At 40.2% G+C, this 22,799-nt stretch overlaps 2 protein-coding genes across 19 annotated transcripts in view; both read right to left on the bottom strand.

Annotated features, from left to right (window-relative positions):
• Window positions 1-4,506: 4,506 nt before the first annotated feature.
• On the bottom strand, window positions 4,507-16,945 carry NRAS (NRAS proto-oncogene, GTPase). 3 transcript variants are annotated; one of them, XM_008264626.4, is made up of 7 exons: window positions 16,789-16,945; window positions 16,167-16,294; window positions 13,565-13,743; window positions 9,483-9,642; window positions 8,836-8,959; window positions 8,033-8,073; window positions 4,507-7,933 (listed from the first exon to the last, which is right to left on the bottom strand). In XM_008264626.4, the coding sequence occupies exons 2-5, from the start codon at window positions 16,275-16,277 to the stop codon at window positions 8,840-8,842; spliced, it is 570 nt and encodes a 189-aa protein (XP_008262848.1). In that variant the 5' UTR covers window positions 16,278-16,294; window positions 16,789-16,945; the 3' UTR covers window positions 4,507-7,933; window positions 8,033-8,073; window positions 8,836-8,839. The 3 variants fall into 3 exon arrangements, with proteins under 3 accessions (XP_008262848.1, XP_069933940.1, XP_051713328.1); XM_070077839.1 differs by having other exon boundaries at window positions 4,507-7,953; window positions 16,789-16,932; XM_051857368.2 differs by lacking the exon at window positions 8,033-8,073 and having other exon boundaries at window positions 4,507-6,776; window positions 16,789-16,933.
• A 101-nt stretch (window positions 16,946-17,046) lies between these two features.
• CSDE1 (cold shock domain containing E1) overlaps window positions 17,047-22,799 on the bottom strand; it is a 55,940-nt gene continuing 50,187 nt past the window's right edge. For all 16 annotated transcript variants that reach the window (XM_008264621.4, XM_008264622.4, XM_070077828.1 and 13 more), the window contains 4 exons: window positions 20,887-21,065; window positions 19,941-20,104; window positions 18,971-19,103; window positions 17,047-18,360 (listed from right to left, as the gene is read on the bottom strand). In XM_008264621.4, coding sequence (XP_008262843.2) covers window positions 18,313-18,360; window positions 18,971-19,103; window positions 19,941-20,104; window positions 20,887-21,065 — 524 coding nt within the window. In that variant the 3' untranslated portion in view covers window positions 17,047-18,312. The remainder of the gene's footprint in view (window positions 18,361-18,970; window positions 19,104-19,940; window positions 20,105-20,886; window positions 21,066-22,799) is intronic.

The raw sequence follows: 22,799 nt of genomic DNA, 5'->3' as shown, positions 1-22,799 counted from the left end.
AGAGAACAGCTGGCCCGGCCACGGCAGCCTCCCAGGTTCACCCTGTGGACGGGAACAAGGAACATCAAGGCATCGCCTCAGGGTTGCTGATGAGCAGTGTGGCGACTAGAAGCTGCCAGCCAGCCCATGGCAGGTTCCAGAGCCCTTTCTCCCAGTACTGTGACGGCCCCGGGTGGAGAAGTTTGAGAGTTCCGGGAGTAGGGGCTTTGATGGTTTTGTGAGTTGAAGGGTGAATAGAAGTGCAACCTTTGAGGGGTGGTGCTGGTTAGTTGGGGGCATGGTGGGCACCACCCTTAGAAGGGGTGAATGTCTGTCTCAAGGGAGTGAGTTAGGTCTCTTGGGAGTGGATTAGTCACCACGAGAGCGGGTGTTACGAAGCAAGGCCCCCGCGTGTGTCTGGCCCCTTCTTCACATGCTACACTGCGATGCGGTCTACCACGTGAGGCCGTGACATGAGGCCTTCCCCAGATGAGGCTGTCCCATCTTGCACTTCTCGGACTCCCAAACTGCGAGCAAAAATCCCTCCTATTTTCCTTTTTTAATATTTATTTTATTTATTTGAAAGGGTTTTTTTTTTGGGGGGGGGGGTAGACAGAAAGATCTTCCATCCACTGGTTCACTCCCCAAATGGCTGCAATGGCTAAAGCTGAGCTGATCCGAAGCCAGGAGCCAGGAGCTTCTTCCAGGTCTCCCACGTGGGTGCAGGAGCCCAAGGACTTGTGCCATCTTCTACTGCTTTCCCAGGCCACAGCAGAGAGCTGGTTCGGAAGAGGAGCAGCCAGGACTCAAACTGGCACCCATATGGGATGCTGGCACTGCAGGCAGCGGCTTTACCCGCCATGCCACAGTGCGGGCCCCCACAATTTGCTTTTAATAAAACAATCTAAATTTCAACAGTGTACTGTGCTGTTAGAGGAGAGAAGGAGACATGCTAAGGGGTCCACACAATAATAAGTTCTCAGCACTAATGTATTAACTCAGGGCCGGCTTTGTGGTATAGCGGGTAAAGCCACCACCTGCAGTACCAGCATCCCATATGGGCACTGGTTTGAGTCCTGATGCTTCATTTCCTATGCAGCCCCCGCTAATGCACCTGGGAAAGTAGTGAAAGATGGCCCAAGTGGGTCCCTGCACCCACACTGGAGATCTGGATGAAGCTCCTGGCTTTGACCTGGCTCAGCCCTGCCTATTGCTGCCATTTGGAGAATGAACCAGTGGATGCAGCCCTCTTTCAAATAAAATACATCATTAAAAAAATCAAAATACATCAACTCACCTAATTTTCACAATAATCTTTTGAGGAACTATTATTGTCTCCATTTTACAGTTGAAGAAATTCAGATACCGAGAAGTTGATTTGCCCAAGGCCACGCAGCTAATAAGTGAGAGAGGCAGAATTGAAGCCCAGATATTCTGGCTCCTGAACGGAGGTCCTTAAGACCTGACTATTGCTTAGTTGTGCAATAAGCATGATTGTGTTTATAAGATACTGGGTTCTGGACTAGATATGAGGATGAGACTTAGTGATTTCCAGATATATGGTCGTGGGGTAGACTGGTTAAGTGATTTTATACTTTTATTTATGAAATCATCTTCAAATTAAATCTTGAATGGGAGCCTAAAATGAAAGAACCATCAAAGTGGAACTGCTCCCGAAGTAAGAGGACAATAGACGAGCACAGCCTTATCCATTCAGCCTTTCTTCAAAGTATCTTCCAAATACATAAATAAATCCTAAAATAAAGATGCTAGAGAGGGAGAGATAAGAGGTAGATCTTCCACCTGTCAGTTTACTCCCCAAATGGCCACAACAGCCAGTGCTGGGCCAGGCCAAACCTAGGAGCTCCATCTGGGTCTCCCACTGGGGTGCAGAGGCCCGAGGACTTGGGCCCTCCATCCTCCACTGCTTTCCCAGGCACAGTAGCAGGCAGCTGGATCAGAAGTGGAGCGGGGAGGGGGATGACTTGAACCACTGTCCTTGTGGGATGCCAGTGCCACCGTGCAGGCCGTTCTATGGTACTCTAGCATTAGGTTTGAGCAGCATAGTTTGAAAACTAGTGAATCAAAAAGAGCAGATTCTGGAATCAGGAGAGCTTGGTTCAAATCTTAGTTAAAGTCAAGTTAGGGGTTTCAAATTTCTCATAAACAAAATGGAGATCATTCTTACTTTACATGCTGTATGAGGATTAAATCAGATGAGTTACGTAAGAACACTTTGAAGCAATATACAATGTTGGTTTATCTTTCTAGAGAGCCTTGACTTTAGGAAATTTTCACAGATTTCTCCCCAATAAAGATTGTTAATGAACCACTGTTTATCTGGTTCACTGCTATATGCGCATGATTGTAATAGGTGTTCAATAAAAGCCTGCTAAATGGATTAGGAAGGAAAGCCATCTGGAGAATGTTCTGAACCAATGGGCTTGTGGTTATGCTTCACAGGGGATACAAACAGAGTTCTCAGAGAAACCCAGGCCTTGGGAATTTCAGTTCGCATGCCATGCTAGAGTTTTATTTTGGACTTTAATGTTGAATGTCAAGCTCCTCAAATTCACAGGCAAAGCATAAGCTTACATGATCTAACTTTAGAGATGCCTTTACACCATATACCATTATTCCTATCAGGGATGCTGAGTCTCAGCAGTAAATGTGGAGAACAGATACTAAAATGTTTTAAAATAATGTTTTTTCAAACTTACATAGGTGTAATTTATACATCTTAAGCCTCTACAGAAAGTGTCCATAGTGCCAGTTTCATCACTCCCATAGCAGCCACTCTGGAAGATTGCTTTTCCTAACCTGGATAATATTTCAGACACCTGCATTTAAGGCTTTAGTAGGCTCAGTCCAACCACACCCCCACAGGGCATGTACTGCCTCTATCTTTAGGAACAGTTAATAACACTTTAACCCCCAGTACTGAAGGTGCTATCCATTTTTTACTTTATATGATCCCTATAAATTGATGGCATTTTGAATACAGCATTAAGAAGGACTAAGTTTGGTGTTTGAGGTTGAAAACTAACAGTGCTCCCGCTCCATACCAGTAGTTAAGAAACTATCTTAAGTGTGACGTAGATCACATGATGGAAAACGAAGTCACCAAATAAAATGATCAGCTCACTAGGTCACATCTTCCAGTCATAAATCTGAACCTTCTTATGCTTCTTTTGGCATTGGAAAGGGCATTTGTTATCTGTACTTTGTGTTCCCACAGTTCCAATTTTCCTTTATTAAGGTAAAGGACCACATTTCATTGCCAAGTTATTTTAAAAACACTACAAAGCATTCCTAACAGTTATGCAAAATGAACACCAGCAAGGCCTCCTGGCCCTTTTTCATGTATTTATGGATATCAGATAACTCATGAAACTATGCTGGCCTTTTAATGACCTTGAATATTAACTTGTTATGACAAATGAAACCTTAATAGCACAAAAAGATGCATCGGAGATTCCCTCATAGTCCCAATAAACAAACTTCTTTAGGTATTTTTTCAACATTTGCCATCTAAAATATTTATATCCCTCCATATATCTTCTTTTTAGGGAGAAAAATTAAATTTTTGTTAAATCTTTGGCCTTTGGTAGAATGCACCATATTCCCTGTATTGCAATATTATAGTGTTAGCTATGAAAGCTTAGGTTTTAAGTAATTCTTTTATAACTCAATCTCCTTAATTAGGGCTGGGAAATCTGAGATAACCTAATTCAACTCCTGTATTTTGCAAATGAAGAAACTGGGACAGAGTAGTAAAATTATAATTGGAACCCAGGTTCTCTGGCTCCTAGACCATTGCTCTTCCAAGTATACTGAGATTGCTAGATTGTGCAGTAATAATAATAAAAAAAAAGACAAAGAATTTCCAATGGTAGTTTCAGGTGCTTCATATCAATGTATGAAAATTTAAGAAATATCTACATATCCTCCTAAGGCAATATTTTAAAGCAGGCTTTGTCATAATAGTAGTCGCCACTTACCTGTGGAAAATATGCTGCAGGAGCCCCAGTGGATGCACGGAACTGCAGATATTACTGAACTATTTATATGTGTGTATGTATGTGCATATATGTGTATGTATACATACAGTTTTTCTTAACCAAGTAGAATTCTAACAATATGTAATACAATTACAACATCACTACTCTTGTGCTCTCAACATATGTACTGCAATACCTTGATACTCTGACAGTCAATCTGACAACCAAAAATGTTACTGATTAACAGGCAGGTAATAGATGTGGTGTGGAAATACAGGACAAAGGGACTAACGCGATGTTGTGAGACTTATCATGCTACTCAAAACACTGTGCATTTTAAAATTGATGAACTATTTCTAGAATTTTCCATGTAGTATTTTCAGATCACAGATTAACTGAAACCAAAAATTCAAAACTGTGAAGGGGGTGGGAGGCTACTGTACTGAAAAAATGAGGACCTTCCCACACTGTAAAAATATCATATCTAAAAGGCATTTCAGTGTGGAAAAAATCAGGACTAAGCCAAGAACTTCCAGTTTTTATTTTTTAAGCATTATTTAACAAGAAAGACATTCAACCAAATTTAAAACAAATTCGGATGGCTTAATTTACAATAAAATAACCAACTTTTCATTTAGGGCCAAAGAGGCCAATAACTCTCATTTTAAACAGCAGAATTGCACAACTGATATTTTTACCCATATATGATGACAAAGAAATATAAATGTCATAAAACTTCCATTGACACCCATCCCTTCCCTTCAGAGTAGAGTTCATATACTTGTTTTAGGTCAGTACTCAGGCTTTTCAAAATCAATTACATTTTGAAATATATCTACAACTACTCTGATAAGAACATTTTAAAAACAATTCTTATAGAAAACAAATACCTTAAAAAATTTTTTTTGTGGCACATTAGACTGTTTAAAGAAATAGCAAAGAAGAAAAATAATGTACAAGAATTATAGTCCCCTTGTTTGTGTTTTCCCTAATTAATTATTCTTGCTTCTTATAATTTATTAGCAGAGATGAATTACAAGAAGCAGATGCACCATGTTTTGGTTCTTGGATTTAGCTGCCAGCTTAAGAGTTCATGACTGTAAATACAAAGCAAAATACGCTTATGTTCACAAATTCTGGAATGGGAAAAAATCAAAATCTCTCTCCAAAGTTTTGGTCTATCTTTGCTTTCAAGTCATGACAAAAATTCACAGCAGTTTAAAGGCTGATAAACTACTAAACATGGCACCCACTAAAATAAATTTGTGATTAATTTTACTTGTAATACTCCTAAAGTGAAAACTGTAATAAGTATTATCTTGTGTTACCAAGTCAAAATTCTATAGTAAGTTGCTGGAGCATATACAACATTTAACAGATTCATTTACAGATCAGGCATAGTAGCCTTTGGACAGAACATCTTATTTTCACACTCCTGAAGGTGCAACCTTAAAAAAAAAATAAAAAAATAAAGCAATATGCAATTTAGGACAGCTGGCCAGGCACTTAACTTGGGGAAAGTGACTTTGAGATTTTTGAGGTAAATTAGAATTATTTTCAGCAATTACAAACATAAATCTAAAAACCACATTTTATACCACACTAATTATTCAGCTTTTAACTCTAAGTTTGTCACTCTATTGTGCCAAAATTCATACCTCAGTATTACTTCTTAGGAAGTTATGAAGAGCATTTTCAGGTTTGAATTTTGGCTTCTTTTTGATACTTCTGTGCTTAGAAAGAAAACTGTTAAAGGTGCATACATACAAGAGCCCAAATGGGTAACTATCTTTCCCTGTAATTTGACATTAAATTTGACAGAAGCTTTTTAGAAAAAGAGTCACATAGCCAGTCACATAGATACTTAGAAAAAAGGAACACAGCTGAGGTGGTAAGCCTCGATCTAGCCTCAGGAAAATCACAGAGCGATGCTCTAACAGGAGCACAATCAAAGAAGCAGTTTTTGTTTACACATGACGGCAGTACTGTAAATGAGCTGTAAGGAGCACATCTCTCTGGGTTTATCAGACTCTGGGCCTGGTATATGTCTCTGTCCCTCTTCTGAATTCATTTCAATGATATGTGTTTGCTTAGTAACTGAACATCTGTATTAAGAGGATGAGGGACCTCAGTAAGTATGGAGACTTTAGAATACCAGAGCAGAAAGTGGCCTTTCTGGAATTAGTCTTTTATCAAAAGTTATCCAAGTCTGTTTCTCATTAGAACTACTAACTGTCTACAAACAGAAATGCCATGCCTCTGAATCCTCAAAACAATTCATTGTATTTTTCACTCCTTTCTCAAACAGCAGGTTCAATCCAAAGTTACTTTTTATTTTGAATACACGCATCAGGTTTCATTATCTGCTATGCACAGGTAAATTTATCAACATTCTGTTTCAAACACTCCAAAGAACATTATGAAAAAGGAAAATCAAAAAAAATTTTCATTGGAGGCATCCTCATTCTCAAAGAAATGAGAAAACATATTGGCTTAGAGTTTCCATGTGGCTAAAAACTGGGTCTAAATACTTTATAAAGACTTCTAAACTGACCTGCCTTGGGATACTACACTTTTTCCAGCCATGGTAAAGGACTCATGCTAACTCACTTCTTGTTTCCTTACAGGACTAACAGCAGGAATCCAGCAAAGCTAGGAGCTGGAATTACTGGTATGGGAGCAGATGTGGAAGGGTTTCTCTCTTGGTGATGCTAAATGGTTCATTCAAGTTTTGAAACTGTGACCTTGGTCATCAGCACCATGCTTTACTCCACTGGAAAACTTCATCTCCTGTTGCTGTGGAAAAAGGGGCAGAGGGTGAGGTGAGAAGATTGAGGAAAATTATATGCTTCATTAAACTATTAAATGCAATGAAAATGCAATTTGCCTGTTAATATATTGTATCTGAGGTTTAAGAATCATTGATCACAGCTACTAAATAACACCACATCACATTTTTACAATGTTTGAACGTCTATAAATGTAGAATTTTCTGGCATGACCCAAATTTGAATACAAATGGAAGTTCATTGAACATTAGGTTATCAGTAAACTAGAAGAAACAAATTACATACATTTTCCAGGTAGTAACCTACAAAAAAGTAGAGATTAGGTAAAAATTAAGTGAAATTATTCATAATTGTTTCCAGGTTCATCTTTCTCCTGGGAGAACCTAAAAACATGCCTCTGGAAAATCATCTTCATACATGTCAGAAATGGCATCTGCTATCATACAGTTATCTTTCTCTCAAAGGTAGATAGGTCATAGACATTTCTCAGACATTAATTTTTATGTTTGGGTCATCTATTCCACCGAAACACTGTAAAGGAATTATAAATCACTTTTAGGAAAAAGGCACTTTGTTGTGAGAGTTGGATTTAATTTCATGAAAGTTCAGAAGACTAGGATAGACTCAAAAGTCAGTATTCGCTTTTGTATTTATGAATGCAGAGCAGATGCCAGTTAACAAAATATAGCTGAAATACTAAAAACAAACCAAACAGCAACATTAACTATATTCTTGGCAAACAGTAATTTATGACATTTCTCTACAAACTAACATAGTTCCAAGTTTAATAGTAAAAAGAAGAAAAATCACCAGCAGTTGCTACGTTAGAGCCCAACACTGTTTCCAACAGAATTTTATGTCTACAGTTTGGTTCTGTTTCAGAGCATAAATTGCTTTTCAGATGAAAAACCTGGGGTGGCAGAGGTGTGTTTGTGTGGATTGGGGGAGAACCCAGTGCAGAACAATACTGGGGAATAACAAGAGGTGCATTTCTCTGGTCAGACAACCAAGTGAGGAGGTAGTTATTCTGAGAACTTCTCAAATAGAGAATATTGTGCTGATCTACTATGAGTTGGGGAAGTAGCATGAGCTTCTCTGTGAGAGTGAAGACAGCAACAAGAATGCTTCTCCTCCAGGAAAGTCAGGACCAGGGTGTCAGTGCAGCTGGAATGAAAATGGAGCGTCTGTAAGTGGCTCAAAGTATAAGATAAACACAGTGAAAAAATCAACATGAATGATTATTCATATGCAGATGTGTCCTACCTTGAAAGTGGCTCTTTTCTGATGACAGAACTTTGCAATAGCTATAAGAACAGAACACACGCCATGTCATTATTACTTAATTTGCTTATCATAATCCTTCAAACTCCTGGTGTGAAGCATATGGTATGCATACACTTCATAAGTAATACCTTCTAATTTCTAATAATATATATAAATAAAAGAGGCTTGTAGAATGTTTTTAAAAGTTTACAAGCCAGGCACAAATACTGCACGTTCTTCTTTATCTGTGTAGGCTAAAATTAACAACCAAAAACCAAAAAAGAAACCCAAAACAAAACAAAAAGGAAATGTGTGTATCAGTTTTGTTGCAAAATCAGTGTTTTGTCAAATTTTGTTTTAAACTTTTGTCAAACAAATTGATTGGAACTACACACTATTATAGTTTCAATGATTTTGTGACTATTTTAAAATTTACCTTACATGAGTGAAACTGAACATCTTGTCATTTGATTATTGTTTACAGCCCTTACCTATTTTCCTGCTGAACTATGGTCTTCTTTTTATTTACTCTTTTTATTTAGTGGAGCATTAAGCCTTTGACTATAATGTAAATTTAAAGTGCTATCTTAATAAATAAATAGAATATTACGTTGAAAAATAAAACAAAAATAGTTTAGACCTCAGTAATCTCGGAGAAGATGTCACTGGGGAAATACTTCATAGTTACAGGTGCACAGAAACTCCGTTGAAAGGCAACAAAGAGACAAATAACACCAACATCCTTATTTTGCTAAATAGTAAGATTTTGTAATTCTGTCGTGAGGCCACATACTCACACTCACCTTGTTACATCACCACACAGGGCAGCCCCATACAACCTTGAGTCCCATCATCACTGCTGTTGAGCTTTTTCATTCGGTACTGGCGTATTTCCCTTACCAGTGTGTAAAAGGCATCTTCGACACCCTATAAAAGAGGAAAGAAAAAAAAAAAAAAAACAGAGAAAATTAAAGAGCTCAGCTGACACGATCCAAGTTACAAGCTCTCGCATTTGCACTTTATGTGGGTTTAAAGTTCTAATTACTCAATTAGTAGCTGATAAGAGAGGGTGATTTAAGTGTAACAATCCTCTTGAATCACATTAACGGTTCATATATAAATGGCACTTGTAGAAAAAACATTTAAGCAAAGAAAAAAGGGTAATGTGGGGCATGCAAGACAGAACTATTAAATACAACGTGCTGTTGATGGAAAATGGATTAATGTTTATAAATATTTTTAATCAATCATCTTCACTAGATTTGTGTGTGTTAATGCAGGAGTAAAAATGCCACATTAGATCAATAAATACACTTTGGATTTAAACTAGATTAACAAAATTATAATTTTAAGAAATAAAAAAAAAGAAAAATTAAAAATCCATAATGACAAAGCATACAGATAATACTCACTAGAATCCATCAATCAAATTTTTCTGCCTAAGACAAACCTGTCTGGTCTTGGCTGAAGTTTCAATGAATGGAATCCCATAACTCTTGGCCAGTTCATGGGCTTGTTTTGTGTCAACTGTCCTTGTTGGCAAATCACACTTGTTTCCTACCAGCACCATAGGTACATCATCTGAGTCTTTCACTCGCTTAATCTGCTCCCTAAAACAGCAGATATGTTATCAGAACATAAGAAAAACAAACTTTCAGGAAGGAATAAACAGGGCAAAAGAGAAAATGGCAAATTTCACAGTCCTACTACCTTCTAGAACTGACTTCGGGTCCCTGTCGCCCCCCACAACCCCATAAATCCACACTAAGGAGACTGGTTCAGACTTGATGTGGTAGTCACAGGGAAATCATAAGTACCAGTACACTTCCTGGTTTAAGTCAATGGGTATTCTAGTCTGACCTGTGTTCTTCTTAGGTTCTTATATTCTCCAAAGAGCTCAGCTCTGGATTTTACTAGTAACTAGAATTGTATCCTAATGAAGGTGTGAAGCATAAAAAGTGAAGCTGACTGCCTCTAATAAACTGTTACCTTTAAAAAAAAAAAAAAAGATTTATTTATTTGAAAGTCAGAGTTACACAGAGAGAGAGAAGAGGCAGAGAAGAGAGAGAGGTCTTCTATCTGATGGTTCACTCCCCAATTGGCCTCAATGGCCGGAGCTGCGCCGATCTGAAGCCAGGAGCCAGGAGCTTCCTCCGGGTCTCCTATGTGGGTGCAGGGGCCCAAGGACTTGGGCCATATTCTACTGCTTTCCCAGGCCATAGCAGAGAGCTGGATTGGAAGTGGAGCAGCCGGGCCTCAAACTGGTGCCCATATGGAATGCCAGTGTCCCAGGCTAGGGCGTTAACCCATTTCACCACAGCGCCAGCCCCTCTAATTAACTTTTTCAAGTTCCCTTAGGAGTAATGGTATATAAAACTGTCCTAGGCTGGCGCTGCGGCTCACTTCGCTAATCCTCTGCCTGCGGCACCAGCACCCCGGGTTCTAGTCCCGGTTGGGGTGCCGGATTCTGTCCCAGTTGCTCCTCTTCCAGGCCAGCTCTCTGCTGTGGCCCAGGAAGGCAGTGGAGGATGGCCCAAGTGCTTTGGCCCTGCACCCACATGGGAGACCAGGAGGATGCAATGGCTCCTGGCTTTGGATTGGCACAGCGTGCTGGCCGTGGCGGCCATTTGGGGAGTGAACCAATGGAAAAAGGAAGACCTCTTTCTCTAACTCTGCCTGTCAAAAAAAAAAAAAAAAAAAAAAAAAAAAAGAATAAAACTCCTTAAAATTTTTAAAAAATTATTTTCACATTTTTTTTTATTTGAAAGGCAGAATTCTTCCACCTGCTGGTTCAACTCCCCAAATGCCTGCAATAGCCAAGGTGGGCCAGGCCAAAGGCAGGAGCCTGAAACTCCACCCAGGCTTCCTAGGTGAGTGGCAGGGACCCAATCATCTGCTGCCTCCCATAATGCTCAGTAGGAGGAAGCTGGATTGGAAGTGGAGGAGCCAGGACTAGAATCACACACATGGATACAGGGCATGGACTGCACCAAATGCCCACTCCAGGTGTGACAGTATTCAGTTCAAGGCAATCTATCTGGTTTTTCTTCACACAAAACTATAGGCAGAAGTAAAGACATAAAATAGAAAACAACAGAACTGCTCTGAGTAAACAGAGCTGAAGGCTCTGGAACTCCCAAGTGATAGCATGCCTTTCAATGACTTGCGAGGCATACCACAGTTGGTAAACTACTGCTCCAAACTCTCTTGATCAGTGCTGTATCAACAGATTTTTCTGAGATGATGGAATGGTTTATATCTGCACTGTCCGACAGGGTAGCCTCAGGTCACACATAGCTATTGAGCAGTTTAAATCTCATTTTAAATTTTCCTTAATTCTATTGAGTTTAATTGCACATAACCACAAATGGTGGTGGCTAACATACTGCTCTGGATGCTACCCTTGGATTATATATATATACACACAGTATAGACCTAAATTGCATTAAGTTGGCTATCTACAGACCTGTGATCTGGTGTGACAGCAGCAGTCTATGTTAAGGAATAACATAAGAGAGCCTAAAATACCTGGGACATGTCACTTTTAGGTCACTACTGCTCTTTACATCAAATAACACCCTCTGAGCATCCAAGAAAACTTCTTTCTGGTGTCAGTATTAATTCTGCTGCTTCTAAGCAACTGATTTGTTTTCAGCATCCAGATACTCCATCTTTCAGCTGGCTACTTCCCTTTTCACAACAGCTGCCCAATTTGTAGTCAATCCCTAGGTCATTGGGGCTTCATGCAGTTGCAGAATAACCACATTCCAAATATCATTTTAATTTTACTTTTATTTTCTCTTTGACTCACTTCTTAGGCCTACTATTCATTAACTTAATCTTGCTATACCATATGGTTTGGTGTAGGGCATAAATAAAAAAATAAATGCATTATAAAGAAGAAAAATGACTTCTAGAAATTCAGCAATTAGATGTTTGCTGAATGTTGAAAATTTTATTAAGTACAGTCATCCCTGTTTCTGGTAGAAGCCTGATTCTAAGACCCACTTCTCCTGAAGATTTCAAGATCAGGGATGCAGAAGTACCTCAGGTAAAGTGGTATAGTATTGTAGTATTAGCATTTTCCTTTTGCATATCTTTCCATATACTTTAAGTCATCCCTAGATTAATTCTTTTTTTTTTTTTTTTTGACAGGCAGAGTGGATAGTGAGAGAGAGAGACAGAGAGAAAGGTCTTCCTTTTGCTGTTGGTTCACCCTCCAATGGCCGCCACGGCTAGCGTGCTGCGTCCGGCGCACCGCGCTGATCCAAAGGCAGGAGCCAGGTACTTCTCCTGGTCTCCCATGGGGTGCAGGGCCAAAGCACTTGGGCCATCCTCCACTGCCTTCCCGGGCCACAGCAGAGAGCTGGCCTGGAAGAGGGGCAACCGGGACAGAATCCAGCGCCCCGACCAGGACTAGAACCCAGTGTGCTGGCGCCGCTAGGTGGAGGATTAGCCTATTGAGCCGCGGCGCCGGCCCCTAGATTAATTCTAATTCCTATTATAATTTAAATGCTATATAAACATTTGCTGTACTGTTTGGGTTATATACAAATCAAAAAGTCTGGACCTGTTCAATACAGGGATGTGGAACCAATGGCTAAAGAGGGCTCACTGTGCTACAATTACTTTCAGAAAGAGAAAATGGAAAATAGAGCAGGCTTAAGAGAAAACACTGAACAGTCATGGATGGAAAACAGGTTGGAACTCAGGGCAGCAGAAGACTTGGGGAGCATTTACTATTTACCAGGCACTATTCTGAGTGATTCACTTACTTATTAACTAGCTTAATCTTCCCAATGACTCTGGTGCATATCATAGATAAGGAAACCAAAACACCGATTTAGTGGTCTGCTCCAAAGTCACACAGCTAACAAATGATCAAGCTAAATTTCAACCCAGGCAGCTCCACATTCTTAACCATCCTATCATTCTTCCTAAAACACACCATGCTAAGGAAAAAAAAAAAGCTCTGGGTTTTTAGTCCTGACTCTGTTACTACTCATAATTATTTCAGAAAACCTAACAAACCAGCTTCTGAACTCTATTTCTGATTCTGTAAAATAAGAAATGTTGTACTGGCATTTTTTTTTATAGTTCAATTTAGCTTAGAAATGACGGTCCTATGACAAAAGCACATCTTCATGTTCCTCTGCCTTGTTTCATCTTTGTCTACTCCTTCTTTGCATTGTCCCCATCATCTTTTCTCCTAATTCCTGAAGCATGTTTCTCAGAGGTGTTTTCCTCTTGGATAATCCCTTTGTGATCTCTCATCACAACACCACCTCTGGTTCTGAGATGCACCCAGTGGCAAGCTCCATTATAAAAAATTATAGTGACAGTATATTACAGAAAAATAAACGCCAGTATTTACTTTTAGTAATAATCACATGTTCTATGTCAAACAACCTAAACCCAACTCTTCAATAATTAGAAAGCTGTTATCTGCCCTGATACAGTATCCTAATTCCTCCACAAAGCTTTGCAATACCCTTAAAGACCACCTTTCAGAAGAAATAACGCTCTTAGTACCTGTAGAGGTTAATATCTGCAAATGATTTGCTATTATTGATGGCAAACACACAGAGGAAGCCTTCGCCTGTCCTCATGTATTGGTCTCTCATGGCACTGTACTCCTCTTGTCCAGCTGTATCCAGAATGTCCAACAGACAGGTTTCACCATCTATAACCACCTGTTTTCGGTAAGAATCCTGGGGGTGTGGAAGTTAGGAGGCAGGGAGGGAGAAAAACGGATTTGATTTTTGCATAAAAAAATTCACATGAATGCAATGTTATTACCAAGGAAAAATAATCTAACTATTCAAGTTCATTTCTTTCTATCTGGTTTGTCCCCGAAACTGCAAATATATTATCAGGAGCAGAAAGTATTTATGTCAAGTCTCTCCAGGAACAATGCCTCAACTCCTGTATGCCTACAGGAAAGAAAATCATTCTGTTCCTGGAAAAAATGAAAAAATAATTCAAGTGGCAGCTCTCATGTATTTAGAAGACTAGAGATTAAATTCAGTGTACTTTTAAGAAGCTATAAACTGGACTGTTTAATGTTTTGAGTTGTTTACTTTTAAAACTGTAAATATACCTCCTCCAATTATAACCTGGCAATGGAGACAGAATCATTACATTTATGATAAAGGTACAAATTCCTTTTGTTTCAGGGAAGATTATATTACCAATTTCTTTTTCATAACAGATTGTGCTCTTGGGAAATATTTCTGAATGCTGAAGGTACCAAACAAATTAAAATTAATTCCCAGGAAGAGAATTCCTCAGGAAGACAGACATTCATAGACCATATTAAAAATATTTCCAGTGTAGCTTTAAGGCAGTCATTTTGCTTTTACTGTAATTTTAAAAAATATTTATTTGAAATTCAGAGACAGAGACTTTCCTTCCATCTGCTGGTTCACTCTCCAAATGCCCACAACAGCCAAGGCTGGGCCAGGTTGAAGCCAGGAGCTCAGGTTTCATTCCTGTCTCCTACCTTAACTCACCTCCACTGCCTCCCAGGGTGTGTATGAGTAGGAAGCTACAATCAGAGTGGAGCAGACTTGAACCCAGCCACTCCAAGATGCATGTGGTGTGAGCACTGTACTGAACACCTGCCCTGCTTCTATTTCAATATTCTCCTGACATCTGCGAAAACTCCTCTAGGCGACTGGAAATGTTGTACTTTGTCATCTAGGTGGTGGTTACGTGAACGTATACACAAATGTAATCTGAGGGGTATCAGGAGCTCTACTTCTCACATCTGATTCCCTGGGTTCAAGTCCTGGCTTTAGCTTCTAATTCCAGCTTCCTGCTAATGCAGACCCTGGGAAGCAGCAGGTGATGAAGGCTCAAGTAGCTCACGCTGATGGCAAATCTGGATTTGTGAGTGCCCAGATCCTGGGTTTGGCGTGGTCCAATCCCAGCCATTGGGGAAATCTGGGGAGTAAACCTGCAGATGGGAGCTCTATCTCTGCTTCTTAGACTAAAAAAACAAAAAAGGAAACTGAGCCGTAGATATAAAATTTATGTATTTTATTTATGTAAACTAACCCTCAGTAAACTAAAAAAATAAACTTCAATTAAAATGTTAAAAAGGTAGTATAAAATATGAAAGCTGTAAAGTCTGAAGACTACCGGTAAGCATTAGCAACTAATTTTAAATAATGGCCATATTAAAGTTTGTTTGCATCAATTAAACATTCAATAGCCAGGTGGTAGAGGGGGCAGTGTGTGGATTAAGATACAATAATCTCTAGACATTTCTCATTTGAAGAACATTTTTTACAGGGCTTCAGATGCCACTTGCTGAACATGCTCTAGAACACAAACTCCCATGGTAACAACAGAATCCTTTATGCAGAGCTTTACCATTCACAAATAATTGAAACATTGATTTTTGACATCCTTGTGTGGTAACTACGGCGTGTTTAAGGTAATTTAATACATGAGGCTCAGAGATTGATTTTCTCAATATCACTAACGACATAAGCTGAAAACCAGGACTGAAATCCAAAGCATAATGCCCTACATATCGAGTTTTCTAGTCCAATGCAATCACTGCTGCCCTGATGAGCTAAACAATGAAAACTGAGGAATGACTGGATTTCTGGATCCTTTTACAAGACTACTTCAAAAAGTTGGTGGAAAATATTAATTTAAAAATGTTATCTTGGTACAAAAAATTGTGAAATCCATGCAGTTTTTTCACAAGCATTTCCATGAATTTTTTGAAGAACACCTTAATATATGATTTCAAAACTTTCTGCACAAAAATACTTATCTTTCAATTCGATTTCCCAGAAACTTTATGATGTACCCTCCTCTCTTATATCCTGCATTTGATCTATGGCCTGTGTTTATATTTAACACAGCTACCATATGAAAACGACCTATATACATGTCAACACTGAATTTGCAAGAGTTTACGGAACTGTTCAAAACAGTACACTTTTAAGGCAATCTTCAGCACCTAATTAAAAAAAAAAAATTCCTCTCTGGGAAGCTTTATTTACTATATGAGGCAGTACCTAAAATAACTTTTTACTGCATCTCTTTACAGAATGGATAATGGATATGGGTAAACTGAGGGCCCTGGTCGGGTCAGTGATCTACCACAGGTCCTCACCTCTATGGTGGGATCATATTCATCCACAAAGTGGTTCTGGATTAGCTGGATTGTCAGTGCGCTTTTCCCAACACCACCTGCTCCAACCACCACCAGTTTGTACTCAGTCATTTCACACCAGCAAGCACCTATGGGATAGTTATCAATTAGGGTTAATGGGCAAGCCACAACTACTGCACTTCAAAGCTTTCTATAATCAATAGTAACTAAAACCGGAGTTTGGATTGAATCGGTTCCATACACGTGACCTCCCACTACACTCTCAACGTGATTTAGTAACGCAGAAACTATTGCAGGTGTGTGGGCCACAGATTTCTGGATTATAGCCGTCTACCTACCCCCACCCCTTTCAATAGTCCTTGGGCTCCGCCCTCAGCCTAAGGTAAAGGAAAGCCCCTCTTCCCTGCCCCCACCCCTCACCCTTTCTTAAAGTCTTCTCACTTCTGAGAGGGTGGCGTCCAGGCTGCGATCCCTTCTGTCTACAAAGAGCTCAAGTAGGGCCCTAAGCCAAAGACCCCCGCCCAAGGCCTTTGTCTCCAGCTCGTAGATTCCGCTCGACTCCTGGCACCAACCAGACGCCTGCATGCTCCAGAGCCCAGAGATACGCACGCCAGATCCTTACCTCAAGCTCCGCTGCCTCCACTTCGAACGAATTCAGCACTACAACCGGGAAAAATGCTGGAGACCCCGGAACCGCCATGAACAGCCCCCACCAGGGAGCGGCACTTCCGGCCCCGCCCGCTACGTAATCAGTCGGCGCCCGGGGCACCCGAGTCCCCGCCCCGGCCACGTGGGCCTCCGACCTAGAAGTCACGCGGCAGGCCGCACCCAGACCCGCCCCTCCCGCACGGGACGTTTCAAAAATGAAAGCGCTAGGTGCTAGTGTCTCAAAAATCAGTAAAACTTTATTCGCTTCCATTCTTTCGCCATTAACAGAAAATTGGAGAAAGCAAAAAATGTTTTGTGTTTACAAAGATAAACGGCCTCTTTACCCAGAGATCAAAACCTCAAACGACAACGGGGAAGATCAAAGCGCCCTCCCCCGCATCCCCTGAGCTGACCCTTGTCATCCTCGACAAAGCCTTCAGTCCACTGGCCAGGGACCCTGTATTTGGCCAATTTGAGACGAGGGCCAAGAAATCAGACCAATCCATTCCCGTGATAGAAAGTGGAACAGAAGCTACACCAAGGGTCAAGTGCCTTTATTCTACAAGACACAGGAACCAGGCGGCTACTTATAAAAAAAACAAGATTCATTTCAGGCACAACTTTTTTATTTTTTTTTTCTGTTTTGTTTTTAAATCAGTAAAAGAAACTGGGTCCTAGAAGCTGCAGTGGTCTAAGCAGCAGCAAGTTTGTGCATTCTTCTTTTGTTTGTTTAAATACGTTTAAATTATCACACTGCTGGCACACCTCATTTGCATGAAATTCTGCACCATACATACTAATTGCAGTAAAGTTATTTACCCCCCATCCCGGAAAAAAAAAAAAAAAAAAAAACTACTCTGGAAGATAATTTTCATTAAAATCTAACCAAACTTCGTTAAGTGGATTGTGACAAGATTATAAATGATATGAAAAATAACATTTTTAACATTTGGCCATCAACTTAAGAAAATGGTTTGCCTATACAAGTTTTTGTACTTTTTAAAAAGGTAATATAATCTACCCTCATATGGTCCTCAGAATTAAAGCATAACGAACAGGAAGGAAAGGAAAAGAATGCAACTGAATGCTAAGGCAGAATATCTTGCCAGAAGTAATGAAGGTAGAGTATACACTAAATATCAAGTGCAGAATTTCATAGGGCCAACAAGATAACAGTCTATTTTTCACTTACACAGGCGAAGTGGATTTTGCAATTACCAGTTGCGTTAAATGCACCAAATAAAGCTCCTAAAATTGATACTATAAGGCGCCACCTTAAGTTTTCCAGGCTGCAACTGTGCATAATTTTAAAATGGTTTTCTTAAATTTATTTATTTTTTTAAACATAACACGAGGAAGGTGTTAAAACTGGTGTAATAGCTCAATAGAATAAGTATTCCAGATTTTGGGAGGGATGAAGAGGGAGATACTCAAAACCCTTCACCAGAATCCCCCCAACTTGATCATAGTGGATTAATGATGTGCTTTGTGGATGTGGTTAGTCAATGACACCAGCTTGACGGATCTTTCTTTCTGCGCCAAATCCCTATGAAGAAATAAAATTATAGTTAATGACTTGGATGCACCACCATCACAGTACATTCACAGTTCCACACACAAGTTTAGAGTATTATTTTACATCAACTTTTCTCTAGAGGAGGAAAATCCACAGTACATCCTCTTGACCCTAAGCTACGTTCAAAATATCAGGAAAAGCCAGAAGTATATTTCACAGAGGCTGGTACTGTGGTGCAGTGGGTTCAGCCGTGGCCTGCAGTGCCTGCATCCCCTATGAGCACTGGTTTGAGTCCCAGCTGCTCCATTTCAGATCCAGCTCCCTGTTTATGGCCTGGGAAAAGCAGCGGAAGATGGCCCAAGTACTTGGGCCCCTTCCACCACATGGGAGATCGGAATGAAGCTTCTGGCTTTGGCGTGGCTCCGCCCTAGACACTGTGGCCTCTTGGGGAGTGAACCAGTGGATGGGAGATGTCTTTTTCAAATAAATCTTAAAATATTTCATGTTGTAAGTAACCACTCCATTAGGGGATGAACCACACAGAGAGTCCTAACTAGTTATATGCAAAATTTTGAAATAGGATCTCAACAGTAAGTTCGTTTGTCAATTGGTCTCCCCCAAGCTCTATATGGAATCATACCATTGAGTTATCTGGTCCCTTTGGCTGACGAAGAACCATTAGGCGAGGAGCACTGGCATCATCAAGGGTGATGTTCTTCAAACGATTGACCAAGCGATCAGGTCGAGGAGCTGCAACAGCCTTGGGGCCCTCACTGCAGTAAAGTCAGGCGGTGAGAAAAAGTACTTAGAAGAGAAGTTATCTTTTTACATCTAACTGCCCAAATGACTCACTTTTAATGAGGACTATTGCCTCATCAAGCCAGCTGGCAAGACAAGACAGGCAAGTCTGTTTATATGTATTTCCTCCATCTCAAGGTTACCACTGCACAGAAGCTAGAATAAAAATTCCTCTCACAGTAACGAATGAATCAGCATGACTAAGGCATAAAAATTAGAATTTTAGGGGAAGGTATTGTGGTGCAGGGGGTTAAGCTGTCACTTGGGAAGCCTGCATCTCATAGCAGAGTGCCAGTTCATGTCCTGGCACCTCTACTTCTGATCTAACTTCCTGTTAATGCATCCTGGGAGGCAGTGGATGATGGCCTAAGTGCTGGGACCCCCGCCATCAATATGGGAGACCTGGATAGAGTTCCAGATTCTTGGCACTGACATGGGCCAAGCCCTGGCTACTGCACATCTCTCTCTGGTTCTGCCTTTCAAATAGCTGAAAATAAATAAGCAGCAAATAACCTAGAAATAGTTTAATGAAAGAAAAAGAGCTAAGCAGAATTCCTTAAGTGCAAGAAAAAGAGCTCAGCAGAGTTCTTTAAGGGACACTCAGGGATCTCATATAAGATCTAGCACAGCATAATAACCAATTGTTTCATCTGGTTAAATTTATGAGACTAAAGTCAGACAATGAACACCAAAGGCAGGAAACCATCAAGAAAAAAAAAAAAAGAGGAGGCACAGAAAAGTAAAGAAATGTGATAAAGCAGAGCTTACAGAAGAGACAGGGTGTTTATTAATCCAACTACAACCAAACTCACCAGACCCGCCAAACATTACAGGCACTGCACTTCCCAGTGCGTTGATTAAGAATCACTGAGAACTCCACCTCATCTCCTGCCTGTAGCTCAATACCATCCTGAACTTCTTTCACGTGGAAAAAGAGCTTCTTGCTATCTCCTACTTCATAGTTAATGAATCCAAACTGCAATGAAAAAAAAAAAAACCAGATATAAAGGGGCGCAGAGCACCTCAATTTGAAAGAAGCACAATACCTTTATCCTAACTAGAAAGGACACATAAAAACACGGCAATAAAGTTGATGTCCCACTTTAGCTGCCTGTGCAGAAAAACTGTCTGGGAAGAAATATATCTTTATGATCACTGCCATTCACTACAGCAGCAGATTGACTGAAACAAAGAAAGGCTGTATTATTCCTTCATATTATGAACTGTGTTTTCTAAGTTAGGAAAAATCAGGAAGTCATTACTTTAACATACATATCCCTTCTAGAATTACAAGGGTTATGGTATTATGGCAAACAGCCATACAATGTTATATTCTCTGTACTGATGCTGAAAAATGTTTTTGCTGAGGACTTGAAAGATTTCCTTGAGATCTCAGTATTAAAACTAGTTTTGTTTGCCTTAGCTTATTTTATGAACACTTGTAAATATGGTTTATTTGTGTGGTCTGAAAAAGAAGCTCTGAGTAGAAGTGTGTAAGATCTTCTCATCTTTCTATTCTGGAAACCTGAATTCAAAATTTATTTTCCCTATTTTGTTAGCTACTAATAACCTCCAATAGTCCTTTGCTCTCAGGTGGTTTTCTTCCTATTTTCGTAAGCTACCTAAAATCAATGGAAGTAAAACAGAAATATAAAAAAATCAAATACATGTAGATAGCTTCCCCTTGGCTGAAAAAATTTGAAGGTCTTGGTTACTCATAAAAGGATCAAATACAAATCCAGAGATGCTAGTACTTACCTGATCTTTCACACACTCCACCGTGGCCCTACGCAGGGGTGTGATGTTGTAGGCCATAGTCTGTGCATTTTGACCCAGGACACACAATTGGAACTTGACACTCTCCCCTTTCTGCAGGCAATCCCCTTTGTTGGCCATCCCAACTATGCCAAATGGATAGACCTCACCCTTCATATCCCCTGTAAAGAGAAAATAGGTGTGAAGTCTAAAAGCTAGTAATTCAGTTATTTGCTGATGGTACTAAGTTCATAAATAAAATTGTGAGAAATGTTTTTATAAATATAAAATTTTTGAATACTTTAAGGCTTAAATTAAATCCTAAAACTTGAATACTACCATGGGAAAAAGTATCATCAGTATTTGACTAGTTCTAATGAACAGTTTTAAACTGCATTTACTAACTTAAAAATAACACTAGCACTTAACAATCCCATTACCTAAATTTTAAGCACTATGGGGGCCAGTGCTATGGCATAGAAGTTAAAGTTGTCACCTGAAGTGCCGGCATCCCATATGGATGCTGGTTCGACTCTCAACTGCTCCACTTCCTGTCCAGCTCTCTGCTGTGACCTGGGAAAGCAGTGGAAGATGGCCCAAGTCCTTAGGCCCCTGTACCTACATGGAAGACTAGGAAGCTCCTGGATCTTGGCTTTGGATTGTCCCAGCTCTGGCCATTGCAGCCATTTGGGAGTGAACCAGTGGATGGAAGACCTCTCTCTCTGCCTCTGCTTTGCCTCTCTGTAACTGTGCCTTTCAAATAAATAAACCTTTAAAAAAAAACAAAACACTATGGGCCACTAATATATATATGTGTGTGTGATATGTATGTATATATATTTTTGAAACAGAGGTTGATCGATCTTCCATCTGCTGGTTCACTCCCCAAATGTCTGCAGCAGCCAGGGCTAGGCCAGACCAAAGCCAGGAGCTGAACGCAATTCAGATCTCATTTGTAGGTAGCAAGGACTCAACTACTTGAGCCATCACCTGCTGCATTCTAAGGTGCACATTAGGAGGAAGCTGGAATTGAGGTAGAGCCAGGACTTGAACCAAGCCACTGTAGTATGGTATACAGGTACACAAAGTAGCATCTTAACCACTGGGCCAACTGCTAGTCCCTGGGTTATTAATATCATCCACAGGACTATCTTCTTTCCAAGCATACAATATGAGCCTCTAGCCAAAAATATTTTTGCCTACTCTCAGGCAGTAAATTTGACATCCCTTCTTTATGAGTTCTGACTCAAAACAACAGCTTTTCTCCTAGATCAGGTCTAGGAGAAACCTTTCCTTAAAGGGCCAGATAGTAAAAATTTGGGCAAGTCATTCTACCTCTGTCAACCTACCTAATTCTGCTATTACAGTGAAAATGCAAGCAAAGACAACACGTGAACAAATGACCTTGATTACGTTTAAAGAAAACTTTATGGGGCTGGCACTGTGGCTTAGCAGGTAAAGCCGCTGCCTGCGGTGTTGGCATCCCATACAGCCGCTGGTTCAAGTCCTGGCTGCCTTGCTTCTGATCCAGCTCTTTCTTATGGCCTGGGAAAGCAACAGAAGATGGCACAAGCCCCAGTAGAAGATGCACCTGTGTGGGAGACCCAGAGGAAGCTCCCGGCTCCGGATCAGTGCAGCTCCAGCCAACTAAGGAGTAAATCAGCAGATGGAAGACTGCTCTCTCTGCCTTTCCTTCTCTCTCTGTGTAACTCTGACTTTATTCAAATAAATTTTTTTTTTAAAAGAAAACTTTATTTATGACAGGTCATTTTGTGTGTGTGTTGAACTCTGTCCCAGAGTAAAAAGTTGTCCAAAGGCCAGCACTGTGGCATAGCGGGTAAAGCTGCAGCCTGCAGTGCTGGAATCCCATATGGTCACTGGTTCGAGTCCCAGCCACTCCACTTCTGATCCCGCTC

This window comes from Oryctolagus cuniculus, chromosome 7, assembly GCF_964237555.1.
Source record: "Oryctolagus cuniculus chromosome 7, mOryCun1.1, whole genome shotgun sequence".
NCBI classification, from domain to species: domain Eukaryota; kingdom Metazoa; phylum Chordata; class Mammalia; order Lagomorpha; family Leporidae; genus Oryctolagus; species Oryctolagus cuniculus.
Note: the sequence above shows the minus strand (reverse complement) of the source record. Positions and strands in the feature narration are given on the sequence as shown.

Bases quoted from the DNA above. Each gene is read 5' to 3' on its own strand.
- NRAS (XM_008264626.4), bottom strand. From the start codon at position 16,277: ATGACTGAGTACAAACTGGTGGTGGTTGGAGCAGGTGGTGTTGGGAAA. The intron at 9,643-13,564 runs GTACTAAGAGCG...CTGCTGTTTTAG, and splicing joins GCAGATATTAACCTCTACAG to GGAGCAGATTAAGCGAGTGA. The intron at 8,960-9,482 runs GTTTGTCTTAGG...CCTCTTTTATAG, and splicing joins CTTCAGCCAAGACCAGACAG to GGTGTCGAAGATGCCTTTTA.